The 25824-nt window shown below is 38.4% G+C and overlaps 1 protein-coding gene across 4 annotated transcripts; it reads left to right on the top strand.

Annotated features, from left to right (window-relative positions):
- Window positions 1–1889: 1889 nt before the first annotated feature.
- LOC124550785 lies at window positions 1890–24932 on the top strand. 4 transcript variants are annotated; one of them, XM_047125535.1, is made up of 5 exons: window positions 1890–2037; window positions 3882–4084; window positions 4498–4706; window positions 7874–8130; window positions 22420–24932. In XM_047125535.1, exons 2-5 carry the CDS (start codon window positions 4005–4007, stop codon window positions 22768–22770), a joined length of 897 nt encoding a protein of 298 aa, XP_046981491.1. In that variant the 5' UTR covers window positions 1890–2037; window positions 3882–4004; the 3' UTR covers window positions 22771–24932. The 4 variants fall into 4 exon arrangements, with proteins under 4 accessions (XP_046981491.1, XP_046981468.1, XP_046981476.1 ...); XM_047125512.1 differs by having other exon boundaries at window positions 7856–8130; XM_047125520.1 differs by lacking the exon at window positions 1890–2037 and adding an exon at window positions 2135–2153 and having other exon boundaries at window positions 7856–8130.
- The last annotated feature ends 892 nt before the right edge of the window (window positions 24933–25824 follow it).

Below are 25824 nucleotides of genomic sequence, written 5' to 3'. Positions count from 1 at the left end.
TTATTTGTTCCTTAATAACTAATTTATTATTTTATCTCAGTGACCCAATAGTTAAACATCAGACTACAGCAAAAGGACCAAGATTGATCCACAATCAGCAAGAGAAATTTTAATCTGTCACTCATCACTTTTTCATATTTGCCATGTTATCAGCAAAAAAAATGGTTCAAATGGTTCTGAGCACTATGGGACTTAACTTCCGAGGTCATCAGCCCCCTAGAACTTAGAACTACTTAAACCTAACTAACCTAAGGACATCACACACATCCATACCCGAGTCAGGATTCGAACCTGCGACCGTAGCAGTCGCGCGGTTCCAGACTGTAGCGCCTAAAACTGCTCAGCCACTCCGGCCGGCCTGTTATCAGCAAAGAGCATCAATAAGCACATTATTCTTAACAATCAAGTTTTTTCTGTCAGTACACACACAAATTGTTTAATGGCTACACCAGTTTCAACTAACTAGTCATTATCAATAATTCATAAGCATTTCTCAGCTGAATGCACTGTTACAAAGCATGCTAGGAGTCAACATTCCGTGAAGCTCCTACTGCAGTGTTCATGGGCTATTCAGTTGAAACCTGTGTAGATATTAAGCCATTTATGTGAGCAATGACTGAAGTAAACTTTATACTTCTCACTTGTTTCATCTCTGGCAATAGTTGACAATGTGAAAAACCCAGGGTCGAGTCATAAAATTGTCTGAAGTCCATGTTAACCAGTAGGCTGTCTTATAACTGGCTAGATAAGTCAGTTTCACAATTGGAGGGAGGCAAGGGCATATCACCCCCAATTAGACCATCACTTGTACAGCGTTGTGGTATTCAAATGAAGTAAGGTTTAGGACTGCTTTATGTACATATTAAGTTATAACATTGACACAGGAGGCAACAGGAAGTGTTAGTTGATGTATCACACAACACTTATGCTGTTTTATTTGAGGTGTTTAATTTTCAATTTTGGAGAGCAGCTGTCATGACAATGTCAAGAGTTTTACTGTGAAATAAACAAACTACAAGGCTGCTATGGTGAGGAGTCAAAAAAATGCGCCTCTTTGTTCACAGTCTTAACCACTATAGACCTTATTTGCTGAGAATAGTAAAGATCAAAGTGCATTCTCAGTTCAACAAATATTGGCATTTGCTGAAGAACTACTAATCTCTTTTTAAAGTAATTTAACATTGCCACGGGAAATTTCTATATGGTAATATACACCAGACGATTTTAACTGTACATGATGTTCATTCTTACACTTGATGTATAAACTGTGTAACTTCGCCTAAACGAAAACGCAATTTATCAAACTGCCAATAAGCCGAAAAAAGATTTGCCCATTTTACATACCCCAAGTTTGCATCATTCTGTATGTTAATTTACACTGTTGAAATCATCTGTTGCGGGGTAACATTCTTTACCGGTTATTTGAGAATATTAGTTATATATCTGTAATGTTCTCCACTAACAAAATTTGGTCGGCTGCGGCTGAAATAAAAAAGAATATACGGCAGTGAGAGTGGATAGGGAAGTGATGCTCTATTGTGTGCATTTGTTTGATGAACAGCTCTGAGCGGTTCTCTTTAACGCTATTTGTTCTTGCCTCCCTCCCTCCGCGAAATATTTGTTTAACGAACATATCAGCAACCTCTTTCACACAGCAAATAGTCAAATACTAACAGACGCGATAGGCCTATGAAAAAGTATTGAAACTTTCTGGAACAAGTGTTGCCAACGATTTCTTGCGGCGCATGTATCACCTGAATATTTTGAAATATAGATTGAAGGAATAATCTAAATTCAATTTTAAGTGTGGCCAGAACTCAATTTAATGATAGCAATACTTCATTGTTCCCCCAGCCCCAGTTCACTACATTACAAAATATGTGTATTACTGTATTCAACTGTCTTTATGCGCTGCGTTGCCAAGACTTCCATACGTGGGACACGCAGAAACGATGCAGTGATGCAGTAGTCCAGTAGAACTTGGGAAAGAAGATGGGTCGTGCCACTTACAATGCTGTGACGGATAAACGTAGCAAAGTAAGATTTCAACGTTATACTTTTGTCATACGGAAGGCGTGATGTAGATGATATAGATTGAACTCTGTACCAATTATGTAAGCGAAGTTGCGTCGCTAATCTATGTAAACTTCAAGGTCAGTGCTTGGGAGACATTATGGCGCATACTGTATTTTCATACAAAAGTAATAAACTATTTGTGTTTAATAAGTGTTAGGGAGCATTGACACGCAATGACAGTGAGAAATTTAGTTATGTACCCTTGACATGGAGTTCAGATGTTGCTATGATGTAATTTTTTTGTATACTTTGCTGTTTATTAACAAGGAGAACAGTCTGACAAACAAGAACTTGTTGGTTTGACAATTGTTGGATTCAGACCAGATCTCGTCAAATGATTGAAATTAACTCGTCTGGAATATGCCCTATGCTTTTAAAATGTTAGGAAGATAAAATCGGAAATATGAGTGGATGTCATACGTCTTAAAAATTTTGAGACCCGTCGTGTTTGATAACTACTTCACACTTTTATGTTGACATATATGTTTGTCAGGGTACTGGCGATTTGCGCGTAACTCACGTGGAAGTACTTGAAAAAAATTCATCTTCTGCATTGAGAGAAATACATGACTGCACACTTTTAATTCTCTATAATGTGTGTGATGAAAGATTTAATTTCGGATTCGGCAATAATATTCGTCTCAAACATTTTGTCTGTCTGTTCATATTTTAATCCCAGCAGTACCAATAATAGAGTACTTAACGGCCACCTTATGATGATATTGTAATGTAGTCGTGCACTTAATATTGTAAATTTTTGAAAAATGTTTTTCATGAATTCTTTGATTCCACAACTGTTTTTAAGTTTTTCGGTTGAACTTAACGCAAAAATTTAAGTTAGTTCTACTGTAGATTGTGACGTTTCGCAATTAATGTAATATTCATATTTTCAGTTTTATTAAATGTACGCACAAACATCTCTCCTTAAAAGTATGTTCAGAATAAAAGTGAATAATACATTTTTCGTGGTCATGAAGTACACTCTGCCCCCTTTTGCAGTAAGTTATGAACACTGTTGATATTGATAGGGTTAGCCACTCCTTACCTGTCATGTCTCCATAAGTTAAGACATTCATACTTGTTCAGCAGTTGGGCTGAGAACAAGTGCAGCAGTGAAAAATATCGAATACCTGAAGCGAATTTGCATCTGTAAGTGTATGCTTCATCCTCTATAGTCCTATATTTGATATGAGGAATCTTGTCCCAAATTGGCTTTTCTAGCCTTTGATACCAGTGGAGATTATCTATATACTGAAGTTTTGAAGTGTAGTTGAAAATGCTGAGCCTAATAACACTACGTGTGCACAATAATTCTTTTTTGTTAGGCCTATTAGACTGTGTTTGTCATTCACGTGAGTGACAATGTAATGTTTAACATGTAATTAATTGAAAACTGTAATGGTTTACTGTTACTGAAACAAAATTTATGGGTGCTAGTTGCATTGGCTGATGACAAACAGCTTGTGCATGGCTTTTTTCCCCAGCCTTCTGTGTTTTGAAGGTTGGGCCTGGATGATTCATTTAAGATCTTGTTTTTAATTAATTATTGGTTGACCCCTGTGAAGACAACATGTAATTTGCTGACTAAGTAGATGTCTCTTAAATTTATATAGGATTATGTTTACTAAGGACATAAAAAATCCTATAGTTTTCCTACGAGTGCTGTTTTAATCACAGTAGTGTAATGTTTGTTCATATGATTCCTTTAGCACAAAATACTGCTTTGCCTTGAAGTGCTTAATACAGACTGATTTGCTTCTGCAGCTTTGTGAAATTGCTTTTGTTAACCAAATTATGTTTCTCAGATTAACAGAATGTTGGAAGCATACTCCTAGTTTGGCACACAGCTGAAGTGCATATCTATTTGATCAAGTCTACTTCATACATCTGTACATGTTCATAAGGACTACAACAAATAACTGACCACCATGGGTTCTACAGATTCAGAACGCTCTATTTCTTCTGGCATTTCTATTCCACAGTGGATGAAATCAAAGATTGGTGATAGGTGAGATTTTTCATTCAAATATGTAAAACACACTTTGTGCAATTGTTGTGTACATAATGTGTTTCAAATTTTGTAATTAACTCTTTATTAGCATGATATGTTTTCAATAAATTTCAGTTAGTGTTATTAATCTGCTGTAATTTGCAGTATCAGATGTGTGTTTCATGTTTCCAGTACTCTTTAATTTAATTGATGTAAAGAAATGTTTAAGTTTTTGGTATTTACATTTATTAAGGTAATGTGCCAGACTAGGTTGGGAATCCAGGTGAGGATCCCTGCCTATAACACTGTAACTTGTCAAGTCTTTCTCATTTCCATTTTTGAATTTTGCTGAATGCACATTAAACTACTCACAGAATCAAATGTATAAAATTACTCACATTCAAATGTTTTGTTTTGTCGGTCGTTTATAGGTACGACATAGAGGAAACTTTTTCACCACCTACACACGATGACACATTCTTTTACATACGTTATCCAAAATCAAAGCCTGTAGCTCAACCAGAGAATGACAGTTATCGTCCAATCAGTGAAGTTTTGGAAGAGAAGCCTTTGAAACAGAGAGATTTCTCAAAACACACACAGCCTTGCAAAGAATTCATTCCTGAAGCAAATGGAAAAGGTATGGGCTTTCAAAATATTTTTTTGAGTTTTCTTAAATCCATCAGATTTCTGCTGGCTGATTGTTTTTATAATTGCCGTGTGTGTGTGTGTGTGTGTGTGTGTGTGTGTGTGTGTGTGTGTGTGTGTGTGTGTGTGTTTAATACCAATTATAAAATCTTGTGAATTCTGATTCAAACAAAAAGGACACTGCGAATTAAATAAGTTAGTTTTGTATAATTCAAATAATTAACTGCAAAACAAAAATCTTTCTTTTCAATGTGTTTTACTGTATTTTTGCAAATTTATAAAATTAGCTTTGTCTGCAGTGCATAGGACACCTTCCGTGTTTTCTTTCTTGTATTTATATTTGGATTCAATAACTTTTTGATTTGAAGTTGGTAACAGGAAGTCCTGGCAGAATGTAAATAATTTAAGAGCAAAGTTAATAACTCCCCATATAGAAATTTTGAATTGTTGACAGGCACATAAACAACTCAAAACTTGCTAGCTTTCAGACAAATCATTTTTTGACCTTTGCTCATGGAATAACTGTGCGATATAGGGACCGGCATAAGTCAGTTTGTGTTATGGGTGAGACGATAATGTGGATGTGGAGGAGTGTACTGGAAGGGGACTCAAGTCAAAGAAACAGGAGGCTTCAGGGAAGATGATGTGGGTGCAAGACAAGTGCAGTTGGGGTCCTAGAGCAGTGTGGGCATGGGCGTGGGGCAGGAGGCGGCAAGTGGAGGTAGTTGGGGGTGATTATGATGATAAAGGGTGTATTGCAAGAACAACTCCCATTAGCATTGTCCATAAAAACTGGTGTTTGAGGAAAGGATCCAGATGGCGAGGGTTGTAACGTAGCTGTTGAAATAGAATCATCTGCTCAGCAGTTTCTGCCACTGGATGGTCTGCTGTGGAATTAGCCAGTTTGCAAAGACCATTCATTTGGACAGACAGTTATTTGCTGCTCACAAATACAAATAATGCAGTGTCGAAACAGCGTCCGAGGCGGTACGCCATGGCTGCTTTCTCAGGTTGCACTGCCTCTGATTGATGGTATGTCAGTAGTGGGACTAAAGTATTTAGACCATTCTGGGTCTTCAGGAATATGTGGGTAAGATGTTCATTTCTGGAAACTAGTAGTAGTTAGTCCTGCTGAACAATACCACCATTCTACAAAATATCATGGCCCATCCACACTGCCACAAATTAGCAGATTTTAGTTGTAAGCAAGCATTCATCTCTTAAACAGAAGCACTGTGAATTAGTTCACATATACCTGTAATAACTAGATTTGTTTAAAGCACTTTAGCTTTCATAATCTTTTCTGAATGAAATTGGTTCTCATACTGTGGCAGGTGGAGGTTTATAATGAATGAAGTTTGCATGGTCATGGAAACTCAGTTACTACCTTCATAATGTTGCAAGAATAGGCTACTTTCCTGTGTTAACAAAAATAGTTCGGATTGTTATTATTTGTTGATTGTAACATTTTAATAGCATTTGTGACAAATATTCTCACAAGATGTGTGTTGTTTTAATCTAATTAAAACTTGAATATCGAGATCTGGTAATGTGATAGAAAACGCTGTTGTTTGTCGATACTCTGGTGACGTCAGACTAGGAGTAAGATGAAGCTTTACTTGTGTTGTAGGAGCATTAGCCGAAGTTCGGGTTTTACGTACTTTTACTGCAAACAGTATAGTGATTTAATGATGGAAAATGCAATTAAAACTTTTAAGGAACAATAGAAAGGAATTTTGTGAACACTGATAGTGGAAGCCTTGCGAAAGTTGAGCAGTTTATACTGCTCCCATTTAGAGTGGCGATGTGTGCAATGATGGACATCCTTTTCCCTGCTTCTTGCAAAACATCATTAAACCTGCTCAAAACTAAGGAACTGAAGAACTTTTGCAAATGTGTCTGTACATTATAACTAGATTGTCGACTATCAATCATAAACTATGACCCAAAGCATAATAGAATTATTTTTGGCAAAACTTGGTACTGATTTTCTGTGTAGAAGGCGGTACTGATTTTCTGTGTAGAAGGCGGTACTGATTTTCTGTGTAGAAGGCGGTACTGATTTTCTGTGTAGAAGGCGGTACTGATTTTCTGTGTAGAAGGCGGTACTGATTTTCTGTGTAGAAGACAGAGCAGAGATGCCTCATTGAGCAGGCGTTCCAAGTGCAGTAGATAGCACATTAAAGTTCAGAGAAAGAGGTCACATGCTTCAATCCTGGAAGGGTCATATATTTGAAAACTCTTACACGAAATACTACAATAGTGGTGGCAAGAACTAATTGTAGTAGTGTGATTTGGTTTTAATATGTGAGAGGACTGTAGAGTTGTTTCACAAATAAGTTAAAACTTTCTTTCAAGTTGGATTCGAACCAACCAGCGATCTATGGGTATCGTTATACAAAATTAGATGGCTTACCACTCCAAGAAATGAACTACCAAATAATTGAGATGTAATTAGGTGAAAGACAATTTTTACAAAGAGTTAGATTTCATTGAGTGACACAATACTTCATTATAACAGTGGGAGATCATACCTCAGATGTAAGTTATGGACTTCATGCATTTGCCGTTACAGTGCAACCACATATTATGCATCATCTCATTCTCTAGAACACGCGAATACAATGTTTCAGGAGTTTTTACAGATGTATTTGTACAGTAAAGTACTACACACCATTTGTAACCCATTTTCAGAAACACAAATTCCAAAACAAGACATTGCTGTGAATTAGCATTATGACAGTAGCAGCAGCAAGCTAACCAGTGACTTCAGAGGCATCACACGATGTGAATGGAGTGTTTTAGAGGGCATTCAAATTATTTGAATTTCAGTTCCATTTTTATATAAGAGTACTGAAATTCAAAAGGAAAGAAAAGCATGTTAGAAGTATAAAATGATATAATTAGACCATTTCCAGAAAATGGTCAAACCCCTCTTAAGCACGTTGATTTAAAAGTTTGTGTTCAAAGGAGCTTTTTACTGTAACAAAAGTGTTCTGTGGTTTCAGATCTTCAGGCATAATGTTTTTCTCCTCTCTCTCTCTCTCTCTCTCTCTCTCTCTCTATCCCTATCCCCCCCCCCCTTCTGAACAATGCCAAATAGTTGCTTGCAGTATATTAGTTCAATGTGTTAATTTACAGAAAATACTTCCTCATTAGTAGGAGGTGCAACGCAGATGCAGTCAAGAGTCAACAAATCACAGGGAACAGACGATGGATATGTGGGAGAAGCTGCTGCATGTGGCAAATCAGTAGTGCAAGTTGCACAGCAAATGATTGCAGGTAACAGGTTGACATTGCGAGGAGCTGAACAAGCCATGCCACCAAAAGAACGTCACAGGCGCAACAGCAAATCTCTCCCAACAAGCCCGCTTGGCTCGCCAAGTGTATCCCCTAAACTGCAGAGAAAGAAACAGGTACAATTTTAGTGATAACATTGCTTTGTTACTATAGTTGTGAAACATTTCACTTTTTCATTTCTAATGGTCATGTCCGTATACATGCTGTTAAATTTTAAGTCGATAGTGGCAGTCATAAACATTGCTCACACTGCGTGATTAGTTGTGGAAGTGTGAAAAAGGAAGGTAATAACATGTAAAGGCCGTAGGGCTTGGGAAGGACACGATCAAATTTTTGGGGGGGGGGGGGGGCGGCATATTGTAGTAACAGTGTACTTGGAGTAGCTTTTGGGCAGCATTTCAATGGACAAGTTATGATTTTATGTGTAGATCAGTAATTTATAAACATCTCTTAAGAGTGCTAGCTTAACCCTGCAATTATCACATTGAAAAATTGAAATCGTGTAATTTTATGTTTACGGGTATATGTCTGCAGTCCTGGTACACACTGAAATCCCATTGTTCTACAGTACCTTAGTGCACCGTTAAAGTACGGAAAACAGGGAGGGGGTGGTTATGTGAAGCAGCCTTTCTATATACTGGAGATCGGATGTGCTGTTTTGTTCTAGCTCATTGTGTAGTTTGCCGTGGTATGAGGATAATTTGTCTGAACCAGCACTGATTACATATATTTACAGGCATACAAAAGTATTTAAATTATATTTTTTCAATGTAATGCCTCTTGTTCTGGGCAGTGTTTGCCACAGTTTATGTAGTTGTAGTATTGTCAATGATTGCAATGTCTGACAGTGAACAGAAAGTTTTCGGTTTAGTTGCTGCATAAAATTGCATAATTGCCTTCATTGTTATCATCAGGGAGTAACTCTTTCATGGAACTGGTGAGGCTCCCACTTCTATGCCCAAAATATGGTATATGGTTGAGTGACCGCACAATATCATGGAAATGGTGCTTATTGAGATGTTGCTACCTATCCATAGATAACATTTGCACACACCATCTGTAGTCACTTGTAAGCAATCACTTGCATCAGGCAGTAAACTAAGGGATGTGCTCTTCTATTATCAAGTGCACACTTCCATGAATTGCTAACTGTGTACTGGTATCTGTATTGAGCTATTTGTCATAGTCTGATTTCCATGGCTTGTCTAATCACAGATCCCAATAGTTTGAAGTGTGAGCCACAATGCTGGTTAATTCAAACTAAATCTTAGGTTTAACAGACTGTGCTATACCATTGCTAATTTTTCGAAATTACTGTATTCAGGGTGACATGGATGCTTAACACAGGGATTGGCAACACTCCGTATAGACCGGCCCAAGTAACTTTTACCACACTCGCAAGAAATCTCTTTACTCTTGGGCTGAAATTACCTTTAATAGATAACAATGTTTCTTCTATTTTCGTGGATTTTGCTAGTTGTTGCACCACAGAATGGAACCCGCACCATAGGTTGGTCCTCCTGGCTTGGTTGAATAGTGTAGATTTGTGGTTTCCTCAGTGGCATTGTCCTAATATCACAGACAGAATAACCATTCCCCATTAACACCATTGTCAGATGGTTAATCTAGGAGCCGAGGTGGTCCTTGTCTGAAATAGTCCCGACTCTGTATACTGGGGTGTTGAGCACAAATCTCTTCTGAACTGAACTGGCTTGTAAAAGGTATGTCCATTAATGGGTGATTAAGTGTGTACTTCTTCTTTCCTGTCCCACCATACACAGGTGGGCTGAGTTGGAGAATGAGATGTGAAAGTATGTAGCAATGTGTGGAATTGTGCAGTTGATAAAGAAACAGCACAGAGGAAGACAGTCTTGTAGTTCTGTGGACATAGATCTTGGCTACATGCCATTTCCGTGATACTATGGCGTAATCCAGTCACCACTTTCGTGGCAGTTAGATTTAACCCCTTGACAATGATGGCAGAGGCAATCTTAGAAAGCTTGGGATTTTATCCATATTTTACGCAGCAGCTAAACCGAGAACTGTTTATCCAAGGACTCTGCTTTGAAAAACTTTGTAGCTAATGTTTGATTGTATTGGTGAGTTAAAACTTGACAAATTTGGTTGGTTCACCAGGCTCATCCAGTATTAGCTTTGTACTTCTGATTTGATTCCTTATTGTTGGTTCAATATCCATTATGGTATTGTATATAGCATTTGCTCCTCATTTGGTTTTGTTTGGCAGAGGCAGCAGTATTCTTAAGTAACCACTACCATTGACATTAGTTAAAAAGTGTGACTGGTCTATTGTTCTGTATACTTTTGTCTCAAAACTTTCACACCTGTTTGAACACATTGATGCAGTGCTACAATCTCCATCCAGTTGTGTCACTATTTACATAAAGACCATTACTAAAAGAAAATTCATAGCAATTTTGCACATTTTCAGAAGTTCATTATATATGTCAAAAATCTGACAAAAATGCATGTTTTACACTTTATAGAAAATGCAGTTGTTTTAATTAAAATACCATGGATTTAATATTAATTAGGTGATTTTGGTGCCACCAGTGTTTCACACAAAGATTGATGGTGAGTTGTTTCACAAATTGGCCTCCTTATTTTAGGAGGGGATTCAAATCCCTGTCTGGTTATGCTGATTTAGATTTTCGTTAATCATCCATGTCACTTCACTGGATGGATTCTTAAAGGCCATGGCGGGCTTTTCCTGTGCCTAACTGAGATGAACATCTTTGTCCAGATGTTTCTTTACTCAACCTTCCTTCATTGCCTCACTTGGGACAGACGAGCACAATCAAAGTTGGCAATGGCCTGAGGCTCATTCAAAGAGTAAGATCTGACTGCTTAAATTTAAATGTTGACATTTCATAATAAAGTAAAATTACTGCAGTGTCTCCCAATGATTTTTAGTGGCACAGAAATGATTGTTTTGAGTCTATAGCTGTTAGACAATAGATGAAAGCAGACATGGGTTTCAAAAATTGTTGCTCCAGCCGTTTGCAAAGTGCATGCTGTAATAAGTCTTTCATGTATAAAAGGATGTAAAATTACTCAAATTCATTAGTTGTGCCTAGATTATGGACTTGCAGTAATAAATAAAGAAAAGGTTAGTAAGTGTGAGGGTTTTGCGTGGCTGTATAGATTTGCAAGGTGAAGATTTGAATGTCAAGACAGGTGAAATTGTGCACAAACAAACAAAAACCTACCATCTGATTGACAACCGGTTCTCTACCTGACTTTCCTCATGTTGGAAACACCACTGTGTACATGGTTGTCACGAAGGAAAAAGGTTGTAAATTGTGAGCAAGCTGGGTACCAAAAATGCTGATCAACCAATGCAAATAATGAAGAAAGTAAAGTAGACAAATGTTTTTGGATGCTGTCTGTAAGATGCAGGTGATTAGTTTTCACATTTGTATGATTGGTGCAATGTGGGATATCCTACAGCAAAGTGAAATCTAAGTAGTCAGTGTAGTGGCACCATTCAACTTCAGATAACATTCTGAGCAGTCAGTAAGTATTTAGTTCATCTTTATACTCCACTCCATCTTAGAATGCTAGTAGATGCATTTATATCACAAATATTTCTTGGCAAAGCAGATTGCTTTGTTTGTGAGTAAACATTTGTAGCGAATCGCTTGCACACAAGGAAGTCGTGTGTAGTTTTTATGAACGGACTCCAGATACGTCTAACTTAAACTATATTCAACTTTGTTTGCTTTACTTAATTCATCTGCAGCTGCCTCAGAAGAAAGGCTACATGCTCATATATAGATGTGTGCAGCCTCTAAGATCACTTGTCACACAGTGGAAAAATGCACAAAACATTAGCACAGTTGATAATGTCGTTGTGTGTGCATTGAAAAATGTGGAAAGAACAACTTTATTTGGAAAAACAATTTGTAAACATGTACTGTTTTGAAAGGGAAAAACTTGTTGTTGTAACACAAGAAAGAACAAAAGAGATTTTTGTTGTGAGGAAATTAGGTGTAACTTTTTGTATGTGTTGAAATGACACTGATCGGACAGAACATTATGACCACTAACTTACTATTGATATAAACCCGTCCAGGTGATAGCAGTCACCTGGCGAGGGGCGAGGAATGACTGCTAGTCACACATGTATACTGAATGTAGTATCATTGAGTGTGCTGTACATGTGTAGAATGGGAAAGGTGCACAATCTGAGTTTGACAGAGGGCAGATTGTGATGGCCCAGAGGCTTGGCATGATGATTTTGGAAACTGCATGACTTGTTGGGTGTTCGAAAAGTGATGTGGTGTCTTCAACATATGTTGAAACCAAATCCAGACTTCGTGGGGTTGGGTGGCCACCTCTTTTACAGATGTTGGACATCATAGGGTGGGCAGATAGGTGGTGAACTGTGGCAGATGTAACATCAAACTTTAATGCTGGCAGAGTAAAAGTGTCTGAGCTCAGTGCGCTGAAAACTCCTAATGATGGGGGCTCTGCAGCCAGTGACCCATGTGTATGTCAGCGTTAACACCCCATCATCGGTAAATAAAACTGAAATGGGCGCATGACCATTGGTAGTGGACTTTCGTGCAGTGGCAGAGCATTGCGTGGTTTGATGAATCCAGATAACTGCTTCATGCCGATGGGAGGCCACGATTCTTCCAGGAGAAAAAGTCCTTAATATCTGTACTGCAGAACAGAGAAGTGGTGGTGGTGGTGGTGGTGGTGGTGGTGGTGGTGGTGGTGGTTCCTTGATGCTCTGCAGAACATTCATGTAGGCATCCATGGGTCCAGCGAAGTTCGTGCAGGGCACCATGACAACCAAGGAGTATCACACACAGTTGCAGGCCACATACATCGCTTCACAATGATTCTGTTAGCTGACAGCAGTGCCATGTTACAGAGGCAAGTGTGTGTTTTGAGTGGTTCGAGGATCACAGTGACGACTTCCATTTGTTTTGCTGGCCCTCCCCAACTCGCCAAATCGGAACCTGATTGAGCACATCAGTGTGAGAGCCAATTGCCCTCCATTCCTGGAATTTACGGGAATTTGGTGACTTGGGGTGTGCAAATGTGGTGTCAGCTCCCTCCAGTGACCTACCGAGGCCTCTTTGCTTCCATGGCATGACGCTTTGCCACTGTTATTCATGCCAAAGATGGCCATACTAGCTATCAGGTAGATGGTCATAATGTTCTGGCTTATCAGTGTACACTGCTCGAAACAATTAAGGAAACAGGAGTCCAGGTGTCCGCCATACTTTATTGAGCAATAATTGAGGAGTGGGTATGTTACAAAATGATAGTCCTGTTTTTTCACAAATTAAGTAGAAAACAAAACATAACATTACGTCCTTCATTGTTTAAATAAAAAGAACTGAAATGTGTAACAGAGTAGAAAAATCATTTGCCTAGTCATTCTAGGTGCTTTTTATTGGACTTACAGAGCTTCAGTAATGTGTGCCTTCTGTTGTTGTGGCTTCAGTCCTGAGACTGGTCTGATGCAGCTCTCCATGCTACTCGATCCTGTGCAAGCTTCTTCATCTCCCAGTACCTACTGCAGCCTACATCCTTCTGAATCTGCTTAGTGTATTCATCTCTTGGTCTCCCTCTACGATTTTTACCCTCCACACTGCCCTCCAGTACTACCGTATTTACTCGAATCCAAGCCGCACTTTTTTTCCGGTTTTTGTAACCCAAAAAACCGTCTGCGGCCTAGAATAGTGCAAAGAAATCGGAAGTTCTGAAAAACGTTGGTGCGTGCCGCCACAACTTACTTCTGCCATCGAATATGTGTAGCGCTACACAGGCATGCTTTTTAGGCACAAAGATAAATACTCGCACCAAATCCTCTGCGTCAGTAAATAAATTACCAAAAAAGGTGGAAGATGAGCTTTTTTTCTCCGCCCCGAGTTTCGACCACTGCATTTTCATACATTATCCAACGAAGTAAATACAAATTCCGTATTGTTCATCTTCGAATGTAGCAGCATTTCAATGTACTACGAAAATCCGATTGGCAAGACTGTTTGGGATGTTTGTCAATATGGCCAACTCTACGTTCTGAATTTTTTCCTTTCTGTGAGAAGAGATGGTTGCTAATAGGAACTTCTATGAATAGTGAATCACATGCAGTATTCTCTTCACCATAAGAATAATACGAATTTAAACATTTAGCCATGTATTGTTTCATGTTTGCTGCTATCTCATTTAAATCCTGTCTGTCTAATAAGCTACGAAACTAGAGTGAGACAACAGCAAACGCGGAAGAATATACTTATCATGTCATGTTTATATTCGTATGGTGGAGGAGTATTTTAAGCAGTAAAGAATTCAATAATATCCAGTGAAGTTATTAGCGAATGCGAATGTGAAATAATCTGGGTTAAGTTAAGTATCAAAGGTGGGTCAGATATGATAGTCGGATGCTTCTATAGACCACCTGCATCAGCAACCGTAGTAGTTGAGCGCCTCAGAGAGAACCTGCAGAACGTCGTGAAGAAGTTTCGTGATCATACTATTGTAATAGGGGGAGACTTCAATCTACCAGGTATAGAATGGGATAGTCACACAATCAGAACGGGAGCCAGGGACAGAGACTCTTGTGACATTATCCTGACTGCCTTGTCCGAGAATTACTTCGAGCAGATAGTTAGAGAACCAACTAGTGAAGCTAACGTTTTAGACCTCATAGCAACAAATAGACCGGAACTTTTCGACTCCGTGAATGTAGAAGAGGGTATCAGTGATCATAAGTCAGTGGTTGCATCAATGACTACAAGTGTAATAAGAAATGCCAAGAAAGGAAGGAAAATATATTTGCTTAACAAGAGTGATAGGGCACAAATCGCAGAATATCTGAGTGACCACCATCAAACGTTCATTTCTGAGGAAGAGGACGTGGAACAAAAATGGAAAAAATTCAGAAACATGGTCCAGTACGCCTTAGATAAGTTCGTACCGACTAAGGTCCAAAGCAAGGGGAAAGATCCACCGTGGTATAACAATCATGTACGAAAGGTACTAGGGAAACAAAGAAAGCTTCATCATAGGTTTAAGAGTAGTCGAATCATAGCTGATAAGGAAAAGCTGAACGAAGCGAAAAAGAGCGTAGAGAGAGCAATGAGAGAAGCATTCAACGAATTCGAACATAAAACATTGGCAAACAATCTAAACAAGAACCCTAAAAAGTTTTGGTCATATGTAAAATCGGTAAGCGGATCTAAATCCCCTATTCAGTCACTCGTTGACCACGATGGCACCGAAACAGAGGACGACCGAAGAAAGGCAGAAATACTGAATTCAGTGTTCCGAAACTGTTTCACTGCGGAAAATCGTAACACGGTCCCTGACTTCAGCCGTCGCATGGACGCCAAAATGGAAAATATTGAAATAAACGATATCGGAATTGAAAAACAACTGCTATCACTTAGTAGCGGAAAAGCATCCGGACCAGATGAGATACCCTTAAGATTCTACAGTGATTATGCTAAAGAACTTGCCCCCTTTCTATCAGCAATTTATCGTAGATCGCTGGAAGAACGTAAAGTACCTAGCGACTGGAAGAAAGCGCAGGTCGTTCCCATTTTCAAGAAGGGTCATAAATCAGATGCGAATAATTATAGGCCTATTTCGCTTACGTCAATCTGTTGTAGAATAATGGAACATGTTTTGTGTTCTCGTATTATGACGTTCTTAGATAACACAAATCTCCTTCATCATAACCAACATGGATTCCGCAAACAGAGATCATGTGAAACTCAGCTCGCCCTATTTGCCCAAGGAATTCACAGTGCCGTAGACACTGGCGAGCAGATTGATGCCGTATTCCTGGACTTCAGGAAGGCGTTTGATACGGTTCCGCACTTACGTTTAGTGAAAAAAATACGAGCTTACGGAATATCGGACCAGGTTTGTGATTGGATTCAGGATTTCCTAGAAGAAAGAACACAACATGTCATTCTTAACGGTTCAAAATCTGCAGATGTAGAGGTAATTTCGGGAGTACCGCAGGGAAGCGTGATAGGACCTTTATTGTTTACAATATACATAAATGACTTAGTTGACAACATCGGTAGCTCCGTGAGGCTATTTGCAGATGACACGGTTGTCTACAAGAAAGTAGCAACATCAGAAGACTCGTACGTACTCCAGGAGGACCTGCAGAGGATTAATGCATGGTGCGACAGCTGGCAGCTTTCCCTAAACGTAGATAAATGTAATATAATGCGCATACATAGGGGCAGAAATCCATTCCAGTACGATTATGCCATAGGTGGTAAATCATTGGAAGCGGTAACGACCGTAAAATACTTAGGAGTTACTATCCGGAGCGATCTGAAGTGGAATGATCACATAAAACAAATAGTGGGAAAAGCAGGCGCCAGGTTGAGATTCATAGGAAGAATTCTAAGAAAATGTGACTCATTGACGAAAGAAGTAGCTTACAAAACGCTTGTTCGTCCGATTCTTGAGTATTGCTCATCAGTATGGGACCCTTACCAGGTTGGATTAATAGAAGAGATAGACATGATCCAGCGAAAAGCAGCGCGATTCGTCATGGGGACATTTAGTCAGCGCGAGAGCGTTACGGAGATGCTGAACAAGCTCCAGTGGCGGACACTTCAAGAAAGGCGTTACGCAATACGGAGAGGTTTATTATCGAAATTACGAGAGAGCACATTCCGGGAAGAGATGGGCAACATATTACTACTGCCCACATATATCTCGCGTAATGATCACAACGAAAAGATCCGAGAAATTAGAGCAAATACGGAGACTTACAAGCAGTCGTTCTTCCCACGCACAATTCGTGAATGGAACAGGGAAGGGGGGATCAGATAGTGGTACAATAAGTACCCTCCGCCACACACCGTAAGGTGGCTCGCGGAGTATAGATGTAGATGTAGATGTAGATTCTTATGCCTAATAGTGATACAGTCAGAAATGAAGCACAGCAATTGACTAGATTTTTAAATCTAAGATGACTGTAATTTCTGTGCAGTATGTAATGTACTAAAGAGGCGCTTGTAAAGATTTTCAAACGGAGAAAAATTTTCGTTAACTCTCATTCAGAACATCTTCAATCAGGCGTAGTAGTCGTAGGAGTTTATCCAGAGACAATGTACATTGCATGGATTATTTGGTTCTTGTTGATCATTATCAAAGAAAGCAGCAGTGTAAGTAACAACAAATAGCAATCTCTTGCCATTGTTTCGCTAATGAGACGATTCCTCTTTTTTTTTTTTTTTTTTAAAAAAAATTGTAAGCAGCGTTAGTACGCACAAAAGCAAGCCATGCCGCGAGCGGCGACAGGCCGTAAACACGCACTATCTGAATGCGACAAACAATGCATGACACCGTACAGTAATGCATTTTCAGCTTAGAGTGACGTAAACACCTATAACAAAGAAAACGGCGCTTATCAGATCAAAGAAAAATAAGCGATCAATTCAAACCAGACGAAGCACGTGAAAAAGGAAGGGTACCCGTATAAATACGGACGGAGCGCCTGACTCACAGCAATGGCCACCTGCTAAAGCATAACTGCTAAGGTTACGACTCGAACCAAACTACTGTAGCTGTATCGGCATTCATTCAACCTAAATTTTGTCTCATATTACAATGGACCAACTTTGTTTAGATTTGGAGACGCGGCCTAAAACTTTTCTCTCCCCTTGAATTTCGAGTCTCCAATTTCAGGTGCGGCTTAGATTCGGGAAATTTTTTTTTTCCTTGATTTTGAGTCTCATTTTTCTGGTGCGGCTTAGATTCGAGTAAATACGGTAAATTGGTGATCTCTTGATGCCTCATAACATGTCCTACCAACCGATCCCTTCTTCTAGTCAAGTTGTGCCACAAACTCCTTTTCTCCCCAATTCTATTCAATACCTCCTCATTAGTTATGTGATCTACCCATCTAATCTTTAGTATTCTTCTGTAGCACCACATTTTGAAAGCTTCTATTCTCTTATTGTCTACACTATTTATCGTCCACGTTTCACTTCCATACATGGGTACACTCCATACAAATACTTTTGGAAACGACTTCCTGACATTTAAATCTATACCCGATGTTAAAAAATTGTTCTTCTTCAGAAACGCTTTCCTTGCCATTGCCAGTCAACATTTTATATCCTCTCTACTTCGACCATCATCAGTTATTTTGCTCCCCAAATCATTATCCTCGTTTTGCTTTTATTAATGTTCATCCTATACCCTCCTTTCAAGACGCTGTCCATTCCATTCAACTGCTCTTCCAAGTCCTTTGCTGTGTCTGACAGAATTACAATGTCATCGGCGAACCTCAAAGTTTTTATTTCTTCTCCATGGATTTTAATTCCTACTCCGAACTTTTCTTTTGTTTCCTTTATTGCTTGCTCTATATACAGATGGAATAACATGAGGGATAGGCTACAACCCTGTCTCACTCCCTTCCCAACCACAGCTTCCCTTTTATGCCCCTCGACTCTTAAAACTGCCATCTGCTTTCCGTACAAATTGTTAATAGCCTTTCGCTCTCTGTATTTTACCCCTGCCACCTTCAGAAGTTGAAAGAGAGTATTACAATCAACATTGTCAAAAGCTTTCTCTAAGTCTACAAATGCTAGAACTGTAGGTTTGCCTTTCCTTAATCTTTCTTCTAAGATAAGTCGTAAGGTCAGTATTGCCTCACGTGTTCCAACATTTCAACGGAATCCAAACTGATCTTCCCCGAGGTCGGCTTCTATCAGTTCTTCCATTCGTCTTAAAGAATTTGCATTTGTATTTTGCAGCTGTGACTTATTAAACTGATAGTTCGGTAATTTTCACGTCTGTCAACACATGCTTTCTTTGGGATTGGAATTATTATATTCTTCTTGAAGTCTGAGGGTATTTCGCCTGTCTCATACGTATTGCTCACCAGATGGTAGAGTTTTGTCAGGACTGGCTCTCCCAAGGCTGTCAGTAGTTCTAATGGAATGTTGTCTACTCCCTGGGCCTTGTTTCAACTCGGGTCTTTCAGTGCTCTGTCAAACTCTTCACGTGTATCATATCTCCCATTTCATCTTCATCTACCTCCTCTTCAATTTCCATAATATTGTCCTCAAGTACATCACCCTTGTATAGACCCTCTATATACTCCTTCCATCTTTCTGCTTTCCCTTCTTTGCTTAGAACTGGGTTTCCATCTGAGCTCTTGATATTCATAGAAGTGGTTCTCTTTTCTCCAAAGGTCTCTTTAATTTTCCTGTAGGCAGTATCTATCTTACCCCTAGTGAGATAAGCGTCTACATCCTTACATTTGTCCTCTAGCCATCCCTGCTTAGCCATTTTGCACTGCCTATCGACATCATTTTTGAGACGTTTGTATTCCTTTTTGCCTGCTTCATTTACTGCATTTTTGTATTTTCTCCTTTCATCAGTTAAATTCAGTATTGCTTCTGTTACCCAAGGGTTTCTACTAGCCCTCGCCTTTTTACCTATTTGATCCTCTGCTGCCTTCACTATTTCATTCCTCAAAGCTACCCATTCTTCTTCTACTGTATTTCTTTCTCCCATGCCTGTAAATTGTTCTTATGCTCTCCCTGAAACTCTGTACAACCTCTGGTTTAGTCAGTTTATCCAGGTCCCATCTCCTTAAATTCCCACCTTTTTGTGTGCATTCACTGAGCAGTTAATCACTGTGTGATACCTACATGGGATGCTTTGTATGAGTCTACAAGAGGTCATGCGGTGGTATCCATACCCATTCTGCAGTTAGAGCTGCCTAAAAGAGTTCTTGCAGTCTCTGTGGTGGAACAGGATGACCATCAACACATTTCTCTGAATGACCCACATATGTACGATGAGGTTTATCGGGACTTCCTGCCAACCACCCCATTACTTCAGTGTTGTTGCTTCACAAGAAATCTTTGCTGATTCGTGCTACATAGGCCGGGCATTAGAAGGAATTCAGGGCCACGATCATGTGCGGGAGCTGTCATATTGTTCAACGTGCTCTTTTCGATGTACTGTTCGATATGTAAGGCGACAGTGGACAATGAAAAGATCTGTAAGGACTGTTAGCACTGAAGCTACCCTACATCACCACAGAAACTTGGAAATCTGTTAGTTTCTGGACAACATTTGCCCTTTACCAGTCATCACATATGAACACAGCCATCACCTTACATCCAAGGATATTTGGACTCGTCTGTGAATAACACGTTTTGCCAATGACAAAGTTGCAGTTGACATGTGAATGGCAAAACTGAAGGTGAGCTGCAAGATGTCAGGGGGCACTTGATGTCAGGATCATGACGTTCCTTCTTATAACTTGCTCATTTGTTTGATTGGACATGCTGCCCCACTGCAGAGATAGCTAGACATTGGTCTTCACATGGGATTATAATGTGGTGGTGACTTTGTCCACCTTGTCTCCCTGTAATGAGACCACAATCTGTGGATGACATGTGGCAACTGCAGCAACATAACTGTGCAATCCATCAGTTTTGGATCAGACAGCCACCCTTGCAACTTGCACTTGTCAGAAATTGCATTGCATGTGCTTGGTTCAAGATAGTGTCCATTTGAGCACCTCACTGGGAACACTAAGAGAGGTGGTGCAGTGGTTAGCACACTAGACTCTCAATCGGGAGGATCATATAATGAACCACGGCAAGGAATTTTTCTCGCAGAAGTTCAGGAAGCTGCTGAGGGTCCCCCCCCCCCCCCCCCCCCCCCCCCCCCCCCCCCAAAAAAAAAAAAAAAAAAAAAATTCTGTAGGTTCTGGTGATTATCTGATATTAAGTGCTGTTGACATTTCAGCTCAAGGGACTTGCAACTTTTGCGATAGTGGGCTATTTTCTGAATACACAGCTGTTTCATTGTTGGTCTAGTTTTTCATTGAAATTGTATTCACTTCTGCGATTTGATGTTGGTTTGTGACAGTTTAAAGATATATTGCATCTAGCTTGTTATTTTCAACTCCAAAATAAAGTGACTGTCAGCATAGAGCTCAGGAAGAGAATGCAAAGCGTAGTTATATTAGTGAGAACAAGTATTTAAATTTGGGAAAAAGACTAGAGTCAATCACGTATATTAAACTTTGTTTAGTTTCTTAAAATCCTGTCTGGCAGCTATTGGAATAATTCTCTTAACAGTGGTATTGCATAGATACCAGTTGAGATATACTTCAGTGTCTTCTTGATGATTAAAGAATTAACCATTTGCTACAGCCACATTGTAGAAATTGTGTGCTAGTGCATTTGCTGCCCATTTCCTCCTGCTCCCTCATTCCCTGCCTGAAAACTTTGGTTGTGGGAGTCATCTGTAGTGTATCTCAAGATGTAGGTTAGGTTGAACAGTGACAGTATGGCTGCTAGTTGAAGCCAACAAATAAGTGCAAAATAAAGGCTGTGGTAATGGCGATCTGTAACATAGCCAAACATGTATATTTGATGCACATGTTAGTGTAAAAACCAAAACTACCAGTGAAATTCAGAAAAGTTGTTATGCAATAAAAAATCATAATGTTTAGATGCATATTAGTACATGTATTGCACATAAACTATGATGATGCAAGAGGCACTACGTAACTATTACCAGTGTGTGTAATGGCCTCTTTTAAATGTGAATTTTTCAGAACTTAGTCACTACTCTTTCAGATAGACGATGTTCAGTGATTTTATTTCCAGCATTCAAGTTTTGATTCATCTATGTGAAGTTACTGGCAACACTTATGTCAGTCAGTTTCCTTAAATTTGTAATTATAGGAGTTATTACAGTTAATGATGAGGGTGCTGGTGCAATATAGTTGGAATGTCATGAGTACCACCAAAGTTATTGTCAGCTGTTGGATTTGGTGACTAAACACTTGTATGTTGGCAATGAGTTAATGTGTATAGCCTCAATTGTGCTTAATTGTTCCAATGATGGATTAGTATGAAATGCAATTCTTTAATAATTAATTGGTTCTTTTGATTTGGACTCTTCACCTCGCTTTCAAACAAGGGGTGGTAAATTTCTGAAACCATCATGACAGTGATGTTAATATAGGAATATTAGTGTAGGTACTGCAGATTTGTTACTTTTATAATAGTTAAATGTTGCATTTGTTTAAGATATTCTGTCATTAAATTGTGTATCTATTAATGCTAGATTTTATACTTTTTAATTGAAAATTTTAGAATGAAGTCTGCAAAATACTGTAACAAGTAATTCAATGTAAAATAATTTTCTCAGAAGCATCCACTAAATAAATTTTTTGTAAAGTATTCAGATTTGTCCACAGAATTGAGGCATGAGATACACACATCCATTCATATTGTGATGAGCGTGGTGCAATTGTCCTTTGTACCCTTCATCAAGCAGAATTTGAAGTGGAAGCAATGTAAATAGAAAGCAGTAAATTAGGAGCAGTCCTGAGTAACATAAATGTTGTTTTACAGGGGGAACCACAGAACAGGTACTTCACAGGTGTATTTGGAGTCCCTACCCAGTACCCTGGAAGCTGGATTTTATCCGGAGTTTTGGGACAGAGAGATATTGCTGCACATCAAACAAATATTCAGGAGACAGCATCTCAGAAATCATCATTAGATGATGGAAAACAAAGTGATGTACGCAGGAATAAATCTTCATCATCACTTGTTCGAACATCTACGGAAGGTTCTAGAGATGAAGACCAGAGTTCATCTGATGGTGAGAGCTCACCAGGTCTTGTCAAGAAGGAAATGTTTTTCCGTGCAAAACCATCTGAGTTGAGAGAGATGAATTTCTTGTCTCCCACATCAATGTGAAAACATGAAGTCTGTTACCGTAAAGTATTTTAGCTATTAGTACGTGTGAAGATACTGTTCTGATATTTGACATTGAATATTATTTCTGTTCAGAAGTCATTATTTTGTGCCTTTTTTGTTTTTGTTTTTTTTTTCTTTTTTGTAAAAAAAAGTATATATGATGAAGCTGTGTGTGTGTTTCAGAAGTTTCTTTGTTGACATTGAAAATAGTCATGTGACATGCCATGTTGGCTCTGTGTGTTTCTGGTTTAAATCAATACATATAATCTATAAAGCAAATGTACTCATATTGGATCTGTCCTTTAATAAGTAATTCCTTGGTGCTCAGTTATTTGTTAGAATCCATATTTTCATTACTTTTTAGCATTGCTTCTGGTAGCACTTCTTGCATAAGTTAGTTGGCATACTTTGGTTAATAGTTCTGTAGTATAGTGTAGCTTTCTCACCCATACTGCACTGAAGATTTTTATGAAACACAGTACAAATTTTAGATGGTTAGTCATTTTGCACATGGTATTTTGAAGTTGTTTGTATAATGTTGAAAATTGTCTGCAAAAGAAAATGCATCATTCCTCAAACATTCAATTTGGTTGTCTAAATTTCAGTACTGTTATTGCTGACTATCAGTTGATCAATAATACTTCATTTTACTCAAGTCCACTGCCATCCACATTGTTAGGGAAAATTGGTCTGTGCTGATACCAATACAGGAAATATGGGGTTTTGATTTCTGTATTAACCTAGAAATGAGCAAGGTAACTAGTAAAATAAAGCCTGAGAACAGACTAGAATACATGGACATCTTTACACAAAAGATTTTGTTAGGTGGTTATCTTCTGTTTGGCATAGCTAGCTGTTGAACTTCAGTGGCTTGTCAACCTGCTCATGTGTGAAGTTTTTTTTTTTTTTTTTTTTTGGCCCCCCCCCTCCCCCCCATGGGTAAGTGGCATGGAGAACCCTGAAAATAGTAAATGTCTCTATGCTAGGGTGTACCATTCTCATTTCAGTTATAAAATTTTGAAAGATTGCTATGACTCTTCTAAAGTTACCAGATTCTTAATAGTTACTCAAAATTTGCCTCCTAGTAACCTGTCTGATTTGCATTCTAACTTGGCCTCCTATTCCCATACGTGTTTCATTGTAATTTTCTTTCTTGCCTTTCTGTTCTTGCCTTGTCAAAAGAAATATTTGTTTTACGAAATATAAAAAAATGCCTGGTGAATTTCTTTATACACTATATTGGCAAAATACGAAAACATTATTGATGACAGGTTTTAACAAGAAATACGGGCAAATTTTTTAAAAAACTCTTATGTTAATTTATTTCAATGAATGAGATTAAAATGATGGCACAAGCTACACTTTTTTATAATAAACACCAGGATCAGTTTTGGCCCCCAAGGCTAATATCCAGTGGTTATTTTATACTCGGAGCCATCAACATGCAGTTTCAGTCCTGGATCTTCCTTTATATGAAGACAAGATTTTTCAGTCTCTAATGGGTCTTCAAGAAACTGCAAGTTCACACCTCCCAATTCTTCTTTTGCATGTACATTGCACAGATAAAACAGGACCACTGAGGTGCCTTACCAGATTCCTCTTCTTTCATTCAGATAGTTATCTTATAGTCCATGGCTGCCAATCTCCACCTTTGGAGAATTTCTGCAAAAACAAGATGGTTTTTGTGGAAATTCGTGTACTACTTTCTCCATGGGTGTAGAATGGCAGCTGTGGATCACAAGAAAACAATATGAATTAAAAAAGGGGGATTGATTTGAGGTATCAGGAAGCTCCATGGTCCTTGTTTATCCACCCAGTGTAAATATTAAAGAACTGGAGGAGGGGGTGAATAAAGAGTTTCTTTAAGATTCATTAAAGAGTTAACAGCCTTGTCTTAAAATAAAGCCAGTTCCAGAACTGAAACTGCATGTGGATGGCTGAGCATACTGTAGCAATGGGATGATTACTTTTGGCTGCAACCAATCCCAGTACTTAAAACAAAAATGAATTTACAACCTGTGACGTAATTTTATTCCAAATTGGTACTACAGTTCCAGAACCTGAATCACCATGCTCAAAATGCTGGTCAAGGAACATTTCACTGAAGTTTTACATTAGGTGTTTGCCCTACCCTTTGCTATTATATTGTGCAAAAGTCTGCATAAAAAATTAAAAAAAATTCTCAGCACTGTTTTTCCTTATGTGATTAAAGTCTAGTAACAAAATACTCAAAAAAACAATGCTCATGACATTGTATTGCTGATTTGTATTTTCTCTTGAGTTTGGCATAGGATTTTTAATCACAAAGATCATGTGTATTGTTCATACTTGGTTCACTAATGTGATGTGCAGTGTATTCCTACTTTAATATTTTCTCTTGAGTGATTTGTAATATGGAAAAAATAATGAGAATACTCTGTGCAGTAGACTGATTTTTCACAATAGGTGTCATGGACCAAGAATGTCAATTAAAGTGATATATTTTAACTGCATTTCTTACAGTGCAGAAACATTGTAATAGTTGATGTATTTGGTGCAACAAATTCTTAATAAAAGTTATGAGTTAAATTTATATTGTGAAAAGTGAATTATTAATTCAGTCTTCATACTTCATTATGTTATGCCAGAATTGTCTTTATTTGTTAATAAGGATGTGAATACAGAATCATGTTCTGGTGGACTTGTGACATTAGGTACATTTAGAATTTCTGCTGTATAATGATTTAGTTAATGCAAACTAAAATTGTACTGAGAGTATAATTTGTTTAAAGGGAAAATTTTGTTTCAGGTTTTTTCCCCATTAGTTTGTAACAGTTCAATGGATTCTCTTTTTTACAGTATAGAAACAGTTCAAATTTCGTGGTATGTTTTACCTGCATAAATGCAAAGGAAATATCAGCAGTCTGTCACGTTGTTCAGCCTCTGATTCATAAACACTACACAATAATCTAGACTAATGTTTGTTTTCCAACCACTCAAGTTATTTTTTTAAAAATATGAATGTGTTTATTCCTGCCAGTGAATTTTACTTGTTTAATTTGCCCTGTACAATGT

This window comes from Schistocerca americana, chromosome 1 (genome assembly GCF_021461395.2).
Source record: "Schistocerca americana isolate TAMUIC-IGC-003095 chromosome 1, iqSchAmer2.1, whole genome shotgun sequence".
NCBI lineage: Eukaryota > Metazoa > Arthropoda > Insecta > Orthoptera > Acrididae > Schistocerca > Schistocerca americana.
The sequence above is the reverse complement of the archived record's forward strand: the minus strand, read 5'-3'. Positions and strand labels throughout refer to the sequence as shown.

What these genes read in the sequence shown, in the direction of transcription:
- LOC124550785 (XM_047125512.1), top strand. Translation starts at nt 4,005, where the DNA reads ATGGGTTCTACAGATTCAGAACGCTCTATTTCTTCTGGCATTTCTATT. An exon ending in TCCTGAAGCAAATGGAAAAG is followed by an intron (nt 4,707 to 7,855) that starts GTATGGGCTTTC and finishes GTTAATTTACAG; the next exon opens with AAAATACTTCCTCATTAGTA. An exon ending in AACTGCAGAGAAAGAAACAG is followed by an intron (nt 8,131 to 22,419) that starts GTACAATTTTAG and finishes GTTGTTTTACAG; the next exon opens with GGGGAACCACAGAACAGGTA.